The sequence below is a fragment of the Drosophila guanche genome, unplaced genomic scaffold (genome assembly GCF_900245975.1).
Source record: "Drosophila guanche unplaced genomic scaffold, DGUA_6, whole genome shotgun sequence".
Taxonomy (NCBI): domain Eukaryota; kingdom Metazoa; phylum Arthropoda; class Insecta; order Diptera; family Drosophilidae; genus Drosophila; species Drosophila guanche.
This window is the reverse complement of record NW_022995745.1, coordinates 6,767,894-6,783,203: the sequence shown is the minus strand read 5'-3', so window position 1 is coordinate 6,783,203 and position 15,310 is coordinate 6,767,894. Positions and strand designations below refer to the sequence as shown.

At 44.3% G+C, this 15,310-nt stretch overlaps 1 protein-coding gene across 11 annotated transcripts in view; it reads left to right on the top strand.

Moving 5' to 3' along the window:
* Window positions 1-3,868: 3,868 nt before the first annotated feature.
* The window catches only part of LOC117581468 (proton channel OtopLc), an 18,799-nt gene continuing 7,357 nt past the window's right edge, over window positions 3,869-15,310 (top strand). For 3 of the 11 annotated variants that reach the window (XM_034268697.1, XM_034268692.1, XM_034268689.1), the window contains exons 1-5: window positions 3,869-3,950; window positions 4,255-4,821; window positions 8,668-9,159; window positions 10,116-10,249; window positions 10,593-10,631. In XM_034268697.1, the coding sequence (XP_034124588.1) occupies window positions 9,010-9,159; window positions 10,116-10,249; window positions 10,593-10,631 (323 nt within the window). In that variant the 5' untranslated portion in view covers window positions 3,869-3,950; window positions 4,255-4,821; window positions 8,668-9,009. Of the gene's footprint in view, window positions 3,951-4,238; window positions 4,822-8,667; window positions 9,160-10,115; window positions 10,250-10,592; window positions 10,632-15,310 lie in introns of those variants that run through there. The other 8 variants (XM_034268698.1, XM_034268694.1, XM_034268699.1 and 5 more) reach the window with 5 other exon arrangements.

Here is a 15,310-nt window from a genome sequence, read left to right as displayed (position 1 = left end):
TAATCAACAGCATTCCATTGATAAATATTCTACGGTTCCAATGAAATTATAATTGATTCATATATTGAAAGAAATATATGATTCAATGATACCCATATCCATAGTTAAGGAATTTATGGAATATAAATAAGGTTAAGGTTCTACGATATTAAAGTCTTCACTTGTCTGAGGGCTTAGTGGATTTCCATGTCTTTCTACAAACTTTGATGATTCTATTCTATTCGCAATCTTTTTCTAATCTTTCTGGTTATATTTTATTATTTATCACCATATCCCACCATCACTGTTTCGTTCAATTCAAATCTTGGGTATAGCATCTTGGATCGCATTAATTTTCCTTTCTACATAAATCTATTCTCTTTCAACTGTTCCACACCATTCCCTAGATATATGTAACTCTACTAAACCCGAAGAAAAGGAAGTTTGTATTAAGTGTTACAAGTATTTATATTAAACAATAATGCCTATGGAGATAATAAAAGGAAATACACCAAAAACTCAAAACCAAAGCCACAAACCGGAAAATAGAAAACCAAAAACCGAAAACCGAAAACAGATACAAATAAAAAACTAGTCGTGAATGTTCCCCCAAAATGCTATATTGACTATAAAAGTGCAGTAAATATGCAATAAATATGAATAATAAATTGAAACGTAATTCGATTACTATGAAAAAAGATGGCTCGATTGTTGTTTTTATTATACATATATGGGTCACGCTGGGCTGGCTCTTCGGCTGAGGACTGGGCAATGGGTACCACATAAAATTATGGGCGTAACGCGCTCAAAATTAATGTAGAGGGGCGAGAGGCGCAGGAGCAGATACATTTACAGATACAGATACAGAACTGAAAATGAAGCTGGAACCGAAACTTCGGAAAGTGTAATGTACCCGCAATTGTATCGGAAATGACTGGCGGGCATGTATTCATAAGGATAGCACGAGCGGCACCTCGAACCCGAACCCTATAGCGACACCCATGGCTGGAGCTGCTGCTGCTGCTGCTGCTGCTGCTGGAGGGAGTGGGTGCGTGCAACGCCAGAGCGAGATGGACTTCAGATTTCCCCAACTCGAGCTCCATCTCTCTCTCTCTCTCTCTCTCTCTGGGACTCCCTCTTGCTATCTCTCGCTCTCTCTCTGTGGAAGCTATCCCCTGATTTTCACTGCAATTTGTGGATGCTGTTTCGGGTGCCCATGTACTCGGGCACCCTTGCGACGCTGCGAGTGTGCGTGCCACTGGTTACCCGGGATTTGAACCACGCCCTGGCTAACCGGGCTGCCGGAAAACTAGGTTAGCTCCTCCGCGGGACGCTATGGCTATGATATAGGGCTTTGTTTGACCAGTACATCCAGGAGGCCAGGCTCTAATTCAATTAGAATTCGTTGCCACACATCCAGCCGTTCAACCGTCCAACCGTCAATACGTCCATCCAGCCGTCCACACACAACGGGGGGGCCTGCCTGCCTTCTGTGGGCGCGCCAGGTTGCAATTAGATACGATTTCAGATCCAGGGTTTACATACATAAATGCACCCTGTTTGGCGGCAAACTAAAGCACCCAAAAGGTGAATGTCCTTTGGCAGGAGATGGCGCATGCGTCCTTCCAGAGCCAGAGCCAGAGCCAGAGCCACAGCTAAAGCAAAAGCAACACCCCTATCTCAAACACCACAGCCCCACCCACACTGAAACGCCGCACACGCACCCGCACCCGCACCACTCCCGCCCCACACACACTTTTTTGTGTCAACGCCTTGGCGCTGCATCTTGTCGCACCTTTTTGGGCATTAACGCCTCTTAGCCACTGGCCTCCCTGCGGAGTGGCCAGCACTGGAGTGAGTCCCCTGTGCCAGCAACTCCCTTTCCAGGGGCTAACTGTCGTTAGTTCTAATCTGATTATTCAGTTGTAAAAACTCTCATTGACGAAGGGAGAGCCAGTCCGAGTCCCAGCCCCAGCCACAGCTCCAATTGCATTCGCAATCGCAGTTGGTTTTTAAGTTGAAAGGAATTCGTATCCTTTATGCACACTCTTAATTATAATGAAGTTTTATGCAGCTCTCAACCGTATTTTTATGAATTTGAGCTACACAAATGTGCAGAGGTAGTTATTCTGATTCTTCCAACAAAGCAACTACAGTGAAGACTAACTATTGAATGCTACCAAAACTAGCTATTTCACTCTACTGAATGATCTGCAGCGATACAGCCCCATTATTTTTGAAAGATTTATTTAAGCCCCAAGTGAAGTCTTAGCTTTAAATTGAAATATTCGTAATGGTTGGAATTACGAAACTAATCTTTAAATTGTTAGCGACGAAGGAAGATCTCAGGGCTAAGTATAAGTGAGAGCTGGGAGCTCAGAAGAAGATTAAATAGCTCCACAATTAAGTACATACATCAATTGTTGTTTTAATGCAGATTCTACATTCTATATTGATTCTAGCTCAGAACGTGGAATAGGTTTCCTGATGTATTTTATATACCTTTTTGAATTTAAGAACTAATATTTGAAAAGAATTTCAAGCAGTTTTAAATATTAAAGAGGTTTAAGTATACATATGTATGTATCATTGACTCATTATCTAACTTTTCATGTAATGTTCGTCTGTCGAGGGACTACTATGAAGCGCCTTTCAATTATTGACATCTCTCGTGTTGGGTCGCTGTTTCTGTGTGTGTGTGGTTTAATTATTCAATCTGTCGCATAGAAATACGAGTAGTATTCACATTCACGTGCTTTGGCCACATTTCAGACAATCATCAAAAAACGACATCATCTCGGGCCGGCGCTATTATCGCATTCGCTTTGCTCCCCCTTATTCGTCCAACGAATGGCGTGTATGGCGTACAGAAACAAAACAGCAACAGCGCAACAGCAAAGCGGCAGAGCAACAACAAACCAAAGAGCGAGAAGCAACAAGAAAGGAGACATCAATTCGTGACCGAGGCATTGGATACCCTCGTTCCCATGGCAGCTATGGAAAAACTGTAAAGCTGTGCAGAATGGGACGATACGGTTATAGTTCACTATCTTCAAAAATATATATTAGGTGTGCCCCCAAAACTATTTCGTAGATCCTTCTTAAGATATATCTACATCTCTTTGGTTCCATAGTGGTTTGCGTGCCGTTCAAAAATCTCTTAATAGTTCATCATTGCCTCTTCTGTCAAGGGTATTACAACAAACGGCGCACGAATATCGTACATACGAGTAAATGCTATAAAAATACGGTATACGCCGACGGCGACGCTTCGGCTGACTGTTGCGTTGCGTTTGTCAGTGTCGCTGTCGACGTAGCTTAGGTGGTTTTTTGCACTTCCATGGGGGGTGTGTGTGGCCTATCGTATTGCGTTACATTGCTGTTGCTGTTGCTGTCGCTGTTGCTGTTGCTGTGTCTCTGCCTGCGTCTCTGTAGCATCAGGGTGCTTTCTACGTTTCGGTCTGGCGCTGAACTCTTTATATTACCTGGTAGTCAAAGAGTACATTCAATGTGATGTGCATAACAACCAGAAGGAGGCGTTTGATCACCATCTCTCTTGTAAGTCTGTCTGTACGACCGTCTTATCTTTCGTCTAGTACTATACAGATCCTGAACAGCTTTACTTTATGGTCAGACAACTGTAAAATCCCACTCCCACCCATGTGCCGGGTGCATGGTAGGTACTTCAGTGTCGACTCACTCGTATTTACCAACTTCTCGCTTTGGCTCCGCTTTTCCACTGATTCTGCCTATGCTTTGGTATTGTCTTGCTCTGTTATTGCTCTGTTCCCGCCTCTGTTATTGCTCTGCTTGCGACTCTGCTGCTGCTTATGATTTGGCTCTGCCTCTGCGCTGCCACTGCTTGCGGCTCTGCTATTCCGCTGCTTCGGTGAAAATACCAAACAACTTGATTTGTATACGATATTTCGCCGCATTTCGAAGCTTCGCGAGCGATTGGAAGGGTCATACCGGTGCCTGCCACTTCCACTTAAATATTAACAAAAACTTAACATAATATTACCACAATTGCAGCAGCAACATCTGCTCTAGCTGCAATCGAAGCGAAAGTGGAATATTAAACAGATTCCAAAGTAGTTAAACGTTTTAATTATTAATGAATTAAAGTGCAATTCCTTTTGTGTTGCTCACCGATTGTATTAGTTGCTGTTGCAGATGTGGTAGCAATTGTCGCTGGCTGCTGTTGCCACCACCCGCAATTGTTGCACACACACTTTGCTACAATATTTTCTTCATTTTTTTATTGTTGGTGTGCAGTGTATGAAAAGTGCGTTGAATAAAACACAATAAACACAAAAAAAAACGAAAATAGAAAGAAAGAAAGATTAGCGAAGAAAGGAAACGACCAAAAGAAAGTAAAGAAAACAAATCAAATTTTTGAGTGCGCATCAGACGTCCTCGTCGTCCATCTTGTTGTCTGCGGTCTGTGAGTGTGCGTTCATGTGTGCTTTGTGTGTGTGTGTGTGAGGGCATCCGTTTCCGCTTGAGCTGCAACGCATTTTCGGGCAGAGGCAGGCAACAAAAACAAACAGAAAAAATAACAAACGAAAGGACACAAAAAGGACACGCAATAACAAAGCGAAACAAAGCGCAACAGACGCAAAACACACAACAAAAGCCAGCCCCCCTTCGGCCACCAATTTGGGGCACCCCCATCGCCCCACTGTACTCCCCCGGCTTCCACGAAGGATTCACAGAATCCAGGACATACGTAATTCCTAACAAAACAAACGAGAGACAGTGGTGAGGAGAGAGAGAGAGAGAGAGAAGGGAAGCACTCCACTCCTCATGTAAGCGAAGCAGAAGCCTGGAAGAGCCCCTCAAGTAAGTGATGATGAACCCAACGAATACCCTCCACACGCATGACATCACCTGAGTGTGTGGTGCTGTGGTGCTGTGGTGCTCAGAGCCCACTAATCCCCTCTTTGATCGCCACTCGAATTGCCCTTCTCGGGTTACACTCCCACACGAACACACACACACACACACACACATTTCTTGGTCTTCCATTAGAAAGACATTTGAGGCGATTTTGTTTCCTTTATTTTTTTCTCGAAAACCCAGAGCCAGCAGAGCCCCAGAGCCCCAATCGCCATAGGCCATACCCAATCCCAATACCAAGCCCAGGGGCCAACCCATAGAAGTGCTCGAAATGGAAAATCTTAATTGCACAAGAAATGTGACAAAGGAAAACCGCACAAAACGGCTATGCCGCTGTATCTGTGGCTGTGCCTGCCTCTGTCTCTGTGGCCATGGAGAGTGAGAGGTGTTATTGGGGCACACTCTCCGAGGCATAAGTAAAACAGAGGCCCGGAATGGGGTCACCTTTCGAGTGGGTAAGATCACTACAGTGTCCTGCTAAAGCGCTGAAACTGTGCCGCACTGACACTTCAACCTTAGAATGTCATCATTCTAGGTGCTATGGTGATCAGGGGGAAAATTCTTACTGCCTCTTCTTGAGTTCCACTGATTTTCCGATTGTTTCCACTGCAAGTCTCCCTGTGGTTATGGCTGTTTGTCTCAAGCAATTATCGTTCAATTTGTAATGTGAATTGGAATTATATTTGTAATGTTTTTTTAATCTAATATTTGCACCTCTTTTTCTATTAACTTGCGGGCTTTGACGATTGCCATTGAAGTCTTTAGGGAACTAAATGAATTCCATTTTAGTTCTCTTGCATATATTTCATCACCTATTTTAAAGAATTTATATAAAAGTACCGAACCAGCACTTTCTTGGAAGAATCGGTCAGGTACAACAAGATCTTTCTTTCATCCTTTCCTTCATCCTTTTACAGCAATGCTTCTGTCCTTAGATCGTTATCGCTTCACCCATCGATCTATGCCTTGAAACGACCCTGCCTTTGAGTCGTTCGACACTCGCATAGGCACTGGCAGGAATTTGAGCAAAATGTTCAATTAGAAAAAAACATTTGCAGAGGGTTGAAGCTGAAGCTCGACAAGCGACACGCGATTCCATTTCTAACGGTGGTTAAATGGGTGGGTCCGCGTGTGTGGTGTTGGTGTGGGTGTGGGTGGTGGTTTGCAACATAAAATATGAAAGAGCCAAGAGGCAGAAAAATAAAAACAACAAAATGCATATTCTGCATATTCCGGGGGGCAATATTAACTAATGAGCCGACGACCTCGCGACGGCAACGGCCACCAAATGCAAAAATGGGGATGACGACGGGCCAAGCGATTGACTGAATGACTGACTGACAGACGTAAGTATGTAGTACATACGGATTGACCAAAGGAACGTGCACACCCACCACCACCGTCAGCCAGGGCCACAACATTCGATGCCATGCCTCATGGCTCATGGCCTACGGTTCGTTCTTCCATGTAACATTGCAGCAGCGTTCTGTTTATAAGGTCACCCTATTTCCATGTCTGGCACTGTCCGCGTCTGCCACATGCGTCCATCTGGTGGCAGTTCCCATGCCCGTTCCTCTCTCTTATTCTTCTGTTCTCATTTCCATTTCCACTCCGTTTCCAATTGCAATTCCAAATCCGATTCCCAGTTTGGTTGTCTGTTGTCTTCCATCTGCAATATCCGGTTCTCAATGTGGGCGCTGCGCCGTCTCCGTACTCTCCGCTGCAACGTAATTTCCCGAGATCTGCATAGATCATGTTTAGATGTTTGTAGTTGTAATTTTCCAGTGGCGCCCGCCGTGTGGCCACGCGGCCATGTGGGTGGGTGTGGTTGGGGTCTCAAATGATTGGATAGACGGATGGATGGATGATTGGTTTGTTTGTAATCTGTCATCGGACACTATTGTCGGGCCTGTCATAATCATCGACAGAAGCACTGCAATGATCTCCCCAATTCAAGTGGCATCGTTTTTTGTTTATATCAAATGCGGTTGCCTATTGTTGCCCCATTCTCTTTACTGATCCGACAAATAAAAATCTGGATCACACGATCAGCGTTTGTTGTGATAAACAGCTTTGAATTTGGGCTTAAAAAACACTTAAGGCATTCAATATTTTCCAAGAATTTGTGTGGGCAATTTATTTATTTATAGTTCGAGATGCCTCGCTGATCATGGATTAAATTACGAAAGAAAATGTTGTTCCCAAAGTGTGTCCAAAATCAAGGAGTTCTTTTGGCAATGAGAACATGCCCCAAGGCAATGACTCTGCCAGAAACCAGCAGAAGCTTTATTCTCACATTAAATTCATTCCCATCGTAAAGTTGACACACATCACAGCCCCAGCCACAGCATCACACCGAAATGATGGATGATGCGCGTTCCTCCCAGGCCGCCAGTAGGTGGAGAAGATTTCAAAGTACTTCAAGAGTTTACGAGTGCCTGCCTCAGCAGTAAAAAAAAAACTATGGCCAACACCGCATTAAGGCAATGGTGGGGCAGACATAAAAAGCGTTCATGTTGCATTCGCACAATGTTGCTGCTGTTTTCAGCTTCTTCTTGGCGGCATTTTCCATGGCCACTGGCGCAAGCCAGAATTGTCGCATGTTCTCGTTCTCGCTCTCGTTCTCGCGTTCCCCAACCAACACAGTCGCGTAAATTGAAAGCTTGGCTAATACCATTAACATTTGATGGCTAACAACTGTCCGCCCCATGTCCGCACAAGGGAACTGGCGCAAAATCTAACCGAATGTTGTTAATTGCCAGTGCCCCCCTTCCCGTTTTGGCTGTATGCTACATTCGCTATCTTGACCCGATTATCGCCAAATCGATTGACTAGCAACACAAAAAAACTGTTCACCCGATCATCTACAACCACTTGTTGAGCTATGCTGGGAAATAAGTAATATGCGAGGGAGTCCAGTAAGAACAAAAAAAGGGAAGTTGTTTTCCCATTGTAGGGCTCTACGTTTTGGCACTCTCTTCGGCTAAGCAAAAATGGCTCACATCGAGCTGTACGGATCGGTGGTTGTTTGTTTTTGTACGCATTCCCATATCCCCGACTCTCCAGTCACGCTGTATTTTCTGCTTTTGTGCGTTTGGGCGGCCACAGATGTAGGGAGATGTGGGTGGGTGCAACTCTCGGTTGGGGCACACGACCTCGGGCTCCATACGCCTGTTGCCCCCAAAGCAGACGAGAAAATAAACATATTATTGAATAATATTCTGCAGCATGCCACATGGATGCGTGCCGCATTCTGGCCAGCAGCCAAGGCACAAAAGTGTGGCACATAATCAAATTAAATGGTGCCCCAGCTGCTGCTGCGATTCCGACTGCCGGACAGACACGCTTTAGTAAGCGGCTTACTGGACCAGGAATTGGGGGCACGACTGCCCCTACGACTACGATTACGACGGCACCCTCATCAATCTGTCAAGATGTTCTATGAAAGATTTGATGGGATTCCGCAGCCAGACACGTCCATCAGCATCTGACATCAGTGGATGCTGGCTGTTTCCTACTGGATTTTCCACTTGTTGTTTCGTCTCTCGACTTTCAAGGGCAGCATTTATTTTTAAGCAAAGCAGAGCATCAAAATCTGAATGTTTTTGATTGGGCAAAAAAAAAAAACACAAAATCTTGGCAAGAAATCGTAAAATATTTAGTGAAAATATGGAAATACGTGGAACACTCAATGCCATTGGCAATGCTTTTCTCCACTTGATTCCATTTCTAAGAATATTTAATGAGACGTTTTAACTAAAAGAAAAATTTTCGTTCTTTTCCTTACAGATCGACCAATTTGCTAAACTAAAAGTCTTAAGAATATCCACTGCTGCTGCAAACTGTATGACTGATTTATGAATTGGGGCACAGAAACCCCCCAAGAAATTAACTCCCTAAGAACTTTATACAAAGCCTTTACACCCAAAACAAAAACCTTTTGCCACCTTTTTCGAGGAATGACTGGCTTGCTATCGCTAGAAGCTTCAACTATTTATTGAGCCAAGTAATCAAGTAGCTAGCTAACACTTGCAATCAATCAATCAATCAATCAGCAGATATACAAAAGACACAACATAGAAGAAAAGCAGACATAAGAGAAGCATCATCAGGACTTCGGGGAGAGAAGGAATGCAGCGGTGTCCCTACATACATGAGATGCGAGAACGTTTGCTGGATCAGCCACGGGAGACACTGCAATTGGAGAACATGGAGCGGGCCAATCTGCTCGACAATCGACAATCGGCCTCCGAATCGAATCAGGTCGGCACTGTGGTCAAGGTACGGGCTATTCGATACACTCGTTACAAGGATTACCCCGTTCCACCACCTCCCCCCTCAATCATATGCAATATATCTCATACAAATAATACACACACGCTCAAACCACACACACAGCTCATCCATAATCCAGACATTGCTTTATCTCGTGAGTTTTATCTACTAATAGAGAGAAGAATTTGTATCTGTGTTCCACTTTTTCAAGCTTGTGGTACAAAATTCGATAAACAAGCTCTGATTTTTAATCTTTCGAAAGCAAAAGCCATATTTTTGATGGTTTAAATTTAATTTTAATTAAAAATAACTTTTTTGATCATTTGATGGCATCACATTTAATCACTTCACTTGTAAAATGTAACATACATACATTTAATGCATAAAACATTTACAAATCATAAACAAATCAACCTACATCGTGCGCTTACATCCACTCAAAGATACTGTAAATATTGCATATGAATTATAAGAATATAAACCGATTTCATGTCGTGTGCGTGTGAGTGAGTGTCTGTTTTGTGTGGCAGATTTTATATTTACAGATTTTTACCATTATAGAGAAGAGAACCAAGAATTGATGAACCAAATCCTTGCACGAGTTACCGATTCGCCCTTAACTTTATGTTCCTCGAAAACTAAACTGAAAATCAAATATACAAAAAACACGAGAGAGAGTAAACTTTCTCTCATGAGTAATATGATTTCTGGCAATAAATTGGAATAGTTTCGATATTTTATTTTTAAAGAAAAAAAACGGAAAAAATGCATGCAAAACGCTTTCTTGAATTCATCTATATAAAATAATATATTTATGTGTATATTTCTCTGTAAATAACTTGTAACAAACATCTTGTATTATACGACATTCCAATTTATTGTTGTTCAAAAAGCGAAACCAGTGCAATGCAGAGACGAGATTTTAATTCACGATTTTCTCTTAATGCCGATACCCGAAACAGCTACAGGGAGATGGCTATCACACGAGTCCTGCACATCAGCGCACACCGCTAGTGCCACATGATCTGGGCGAGGACTTCAATTTGGATTTCGACGATGACTTCCCGATCGATGCCCGGAGACCAAAAAATGCAAAGTAAGTGCGTTCCATGGTCCCATTTCCCACATGATCGATCCCCCCACCCCAACATCACTCTATGTGTTCTTTTGTGTTCCATTTCCGTTTAACATCCACCCCGAAACTGTACTAAGCTTTTCATTGAATTCGTTCCTCCGTGTTACTTACCTTTCCAAAAGTTCCAGCCGCTAAAACGAAAGACTGTCGTCCCATCTACCATATTATTCTCTCTGTCTGTTCATCTCTCGATCTGTGAGAACTGTCTCTATGTAGTCTATGATCCTCAGATATATCCCATTGTAGAGCTTTTGAAACCCTTCTCTCAAGTTTTCAAATTAATCAAAGCAAGAAACCGTTACAGCGGCATACATCAACCGGTTCTGACGCGCCCACAGCCAAGGTCAGATTTGGTATTATTCATATGACAAACAACAAAAAAACAATCCTTAATATATAGATATATCTTAAACATATAATAGATAGTTCCTTCTTATAACCGTATGCCTCCATCCTCTCCACTAATAACCAACCTCAAGAATCTTTGGCTTAGCCCCACTCACACTTAGTACGTTCTTAGTACATAGATCTCTCACCTGCATCTTGCGTGATGGCTTCTCCAGTAGTGCACCAAACCGAAATCTAACCCCAGATCTTCATTCAACCAATGAGGGGAGGGGGGGGGGGGCAATATCCGCTTATATTTTATCCTCTGTACAGGCTAAGACCCGAATTTGTGCAGCTTTTGTTGTACTTCTTTTTGGCATCCTGCGGATTATAATGTCAATGAACTAAGGAGACAGGCACATTGCCTTACATTCCCGATGCTGGGGCATTGTTGCCGCTCCTATTTAACAAATAAGTAGAAAAATCGCTTACACAATGTACTGGGTGGACCACGGGGCGAATGAAAAGACAGAAGTTGCAAACAAATTACGCAACTTGACAAAACGACAGAGCATTCCACTCGGCTGGGCTGGTATGGGATGGGATGGGATGGGATGGGATGGCTGTGCTGTGCTGGTCTGGTCTGCCGCTGCGGCAAGAACTGTCAGGCTGGAGTGGAGTGTGCCCCATCTTTGTCTCTGGCATAAAGTGTCATTGTACGAATGACTTACATTCGTGAAAAGCAGCCAAAGACGTGGCAGGCGGGGCGCAAAGAACGCGACAGGAGAACTACTTATCGATGCCTTGGCATACCGCCAAGAGGCACTCTCCAGACCCTCCAGAACATGGCTCTTCCCAAGTAACATATTGATTCGACTGGAATCTATTTGCGGAAGGCTGCGACTGCGGCTGTGGCTATAGCCTTCTACTGGAATTATCACCCGATTAGGCACAAGGTTTCGGTACAACCCCCAATAATCGCACTCGTGTGACTTCACTGCTTTTTGTTTTATAAATAAGAGCTTCAGACCTTCTGATAAAGACCTCATCTGTTCATAAGCTAAAAATATAATTAGGCAAGAGGGCACGCAACCCTTCTTCCATGCCATCCAGAGGGGTGGCAGATGAAAGGCCGCCACAGTAATTATAGCCATACACCGATGAGGGTGAGTAGCCCGAGCCACTCTTCAATCTACAATCATTGATCCAAACATTGCTTGAATGATTAAAGATCTCTACGTTTAAGTATGATAATAACATTTTCTTATGGAAATTTCCAACTACGCTGCGGAAAGTGCATCAGAAGTGAACCCAGTGGCATATGAATGCTTAGTGCTGAGAGGTTTCCGAAGAGTATTATGAGTCATAGCTTGATTCAACTCATAGATAATTATCTGAAAAGGAACGTAGACAGTGACTGTTCTTCACAAAGATCTCCTCGTCTACGTTTTCCCATAGATCTCTTGATTTTCTTTATGCCAAAATAAGTCAACGATGATTATAGTTCATGTTGTTGAATTTGGTGGCCTGTAATTTCCATAATTATGCCCATCATCAATGAAACGTGGCCATCAAGGACTGCCACAGATGATTGCAGATGTTTCCAAAAAGAAGTCGACGCTCATCGATTGGGGTTTTTTTTTGATGTTGTTAAGTTTTTTATTTGCGTTGCTCGCGGGCTTAGTGTGTGGCAGGCATTTGGGTCATGCATCCTCCTCTGGCTGGGATCAGGGTGCGGCTCATGCCTCAAGCCTCATGCCCCATGCCTCTGCGTGTCTGTGTCTGTCTGCCACTCCAGGCACAACTGCGACGCAGTATTGGAGTTGCGACGCAAATCCTTATCCGAGTAGTAATTTTTTTCCACTCCTGCGATTCCAGTGCTGCAACCCCTTTGCCACAGCACGGGGCACGCACACTGCAGTCAATGGCTGCGGCATGGCAAACGCCACACGGCTCACGGCATACGTCATATACGGGAGTCGGGAACGGTAGTACGGAGTCCTGGAAGCCTACAGATTCCTGCCGGGGGGCGGCAACCTAGCGAATGCGCAACCAAAACAGAATCCGAAACATTTTTGGTTGTTGTGAAATGCGCACAAAGCGGAGGACGCAACAGAATGACGGCGAACGGGCGGCACAAAAGGGAGCGAGCGCTAGAGTTACGATAAAACCCAAAGCAGGATGAAAGAAACGACGTGCAGCGGCTGCTACGGAAACGAATGGATCAGACAGCGTGACGACGTTTCGTCGTCGGCTTTACTATATCGTAAGCGCTCTGCCGCACGCTGCTGCGCTGCCACAGCCACAGCCACACGCTGCTGCGGCGCTGCTGCTTTCCTCTGCAACTGCGCACGATGGGCCGCGCACCGCTTCAAGTGGGAGGATTAGGAGGAAGTCGCAACGGGAAGCAGCTCAACGACAAGGATCTAATGAGACGCACAAAGACTAAGAATCATCTATTTGTAAAGATTTAAAGAAGGGCAACGAGTGACAAAAGAGGCATTTCATAACTAACTCATAGACTTGTAAAAAGAATTTCTGCAAATTTTGAGAGTTTACTGCATCGTGTCGTTGTGCGCCATTTGAAAATCAATGTAGTTAATGCAAAAGAGCAAGATATAAATCTGAAAATAATGGATTTAATGATCAATATTCTTGAAAACTTACCAAAAGATATAAAAATGAAATAAAATGGACTCTGAACATCGAAAAAATTGCTTTAAAGGTTGAATTTTATCAAGTACTTTACTAAAGCGATTGCAACTCTCACATAAATCACAACAAAGATTCGATTCCCCTGCTAAAACGAACTTCCCATCCCTCAATGAATAGTGAGCAGCATTACAGGGACACCGTCCACTGTGCCCGTATGCCTGCTTAATGTTGCTGGGGTTGTTATGGCACAGTGGATGTAAGAGCCATGCCATGCCATGTAGTGGAGTAGCTGGTAGTAAAAGGCAGTAATTGAGTTTTGGGCTGTTGCTTTTCGATGACTGACGGCTGCTGTGCCGGCCCCCACCCTTTGGGCATTTTTGATGCCTGCATCCTGCAGCCATCCATTGATTGGCATGTCAACCTCAACCCTTGGACTGCAAGTGACCCATTTACATGGAGCTGCCTGTCTACTGTAACTGTAACTGAATCTGTAGCTGTGATGGATGCTAAACAAAGTGTCTCCCAGTGGCATGTCCTGCCTGATTCAATACTCAATTAAGAGATAGGAGCCGGAGGATAGCCAGAGGCCTCGATGTATGGCCGGGGTGAAAGCATTTCAATCAAGTAAATCAAGTGCTCACTTCTATATGCAAATCGACGCTGAAAACAAAACGAAATGAAACACAGAATGTGTCCTACTTTCTGGCATACACTACCGAAATTTCCCCTACAGCAAGCAGCAGCAGGCAGGCAGCAGTGGCAGCATCCCAGCTCTGAAGTATCCTTCGGAGAGGTGTATCCTGAAACACAGAGAGAGAGAGAGAGAGTGAGATTCGGCGCACTCTGAGGGCGGTTACTGCTGCTGCTGCTGCTGCTGGATGCTGGATGCTGGATGCTGCTGGACCTCTGATGAGACGAGGCCTCGACGAGCCTTTTCAGTTGTAGTTGGATAGTAGAGGCTCTTGGACGTGTTTTGTGTGGAACGTTCGCAAGGTAAAGCCTCGAGATAAGGAGCAGCACCAGTCTGGCAGAGGGAATCAAATCCATCAAAGAAACAGAGCCACTCTATGCACTTTCCATTTAATTATTGTTGTTTTTTGTTGAGTGAAAAGAACCTTCAAGTGTGCGAAAACAAGTGCTGAAAAGTGAAGTGTTTATCACAGAAAAAAAAGAACCCACATACCATCTACATATATCCACAACTTTGATTTGAAAGAGATTTTTACCTGGCTCAAAACTGAAACGAAACAATTTGCTGAAGATTATCTAGTGTCTACCCATGTATACCATCCGCGCGATGAAGTGGAGCTTTTTTTTTCATCTACAATAGATTATTGTGGGGCCAGGCCTCCAGAAAACAGAAACCAGAAACCAGAAGCCTTTTGAGGGGGGCACCGGGCACTAATACACAGCTTATTATACAGACAAGAGAGAGAGAGAGAGAGAGAGAGCGGAATAGGTCTCAAGATTCAAGAGGAGCTATGTACCAAAAAGGGGATATACATGTGTACATACAATGCATACACACGCAGCCGAAGGACTCCACTCTCCGTTCGCTTGGGATACACTTTCCCCGCCCGGAATGCGAATGTGAAATGCGAATGTGCGAGGGTTGAAATCACAGTTGTTTACCCGGGGACTGGGGCTCCGCTCAGCATTGTTTTGGGGCAGAGCGAAAGACAGAGAGAGAGAGAGCGAGAGAGTAAGAGACAGAGAGAGAGGTCAGTAGGTCGTCGGCTCCCCGGGATGCAGTCCAAAACAGAAAGCGCGGCTTAAGGCCACGCCTCATTTGCCCATTTGTCAAATGCATTTCAAATGCGTTCCACAAAAATCACAAGAAATCTCAAAGAAAGAGAAGGGGAGAGAGAGCAGCAGCCACAGCAAGGGATGGCCAAAGAAGAGTGAGAGAGAGAGAGAGAGAGCGGTAGGAAGAGGTAGAGGTAAAGCGAGTGCCTGGGAGAGTGGGTGGCTAGAAAGAGAGAGAGAGATAGAGGGAGAGCGAGTTGGCTCGCGAAATTCTGTTGCATATTCAGTTGTGTG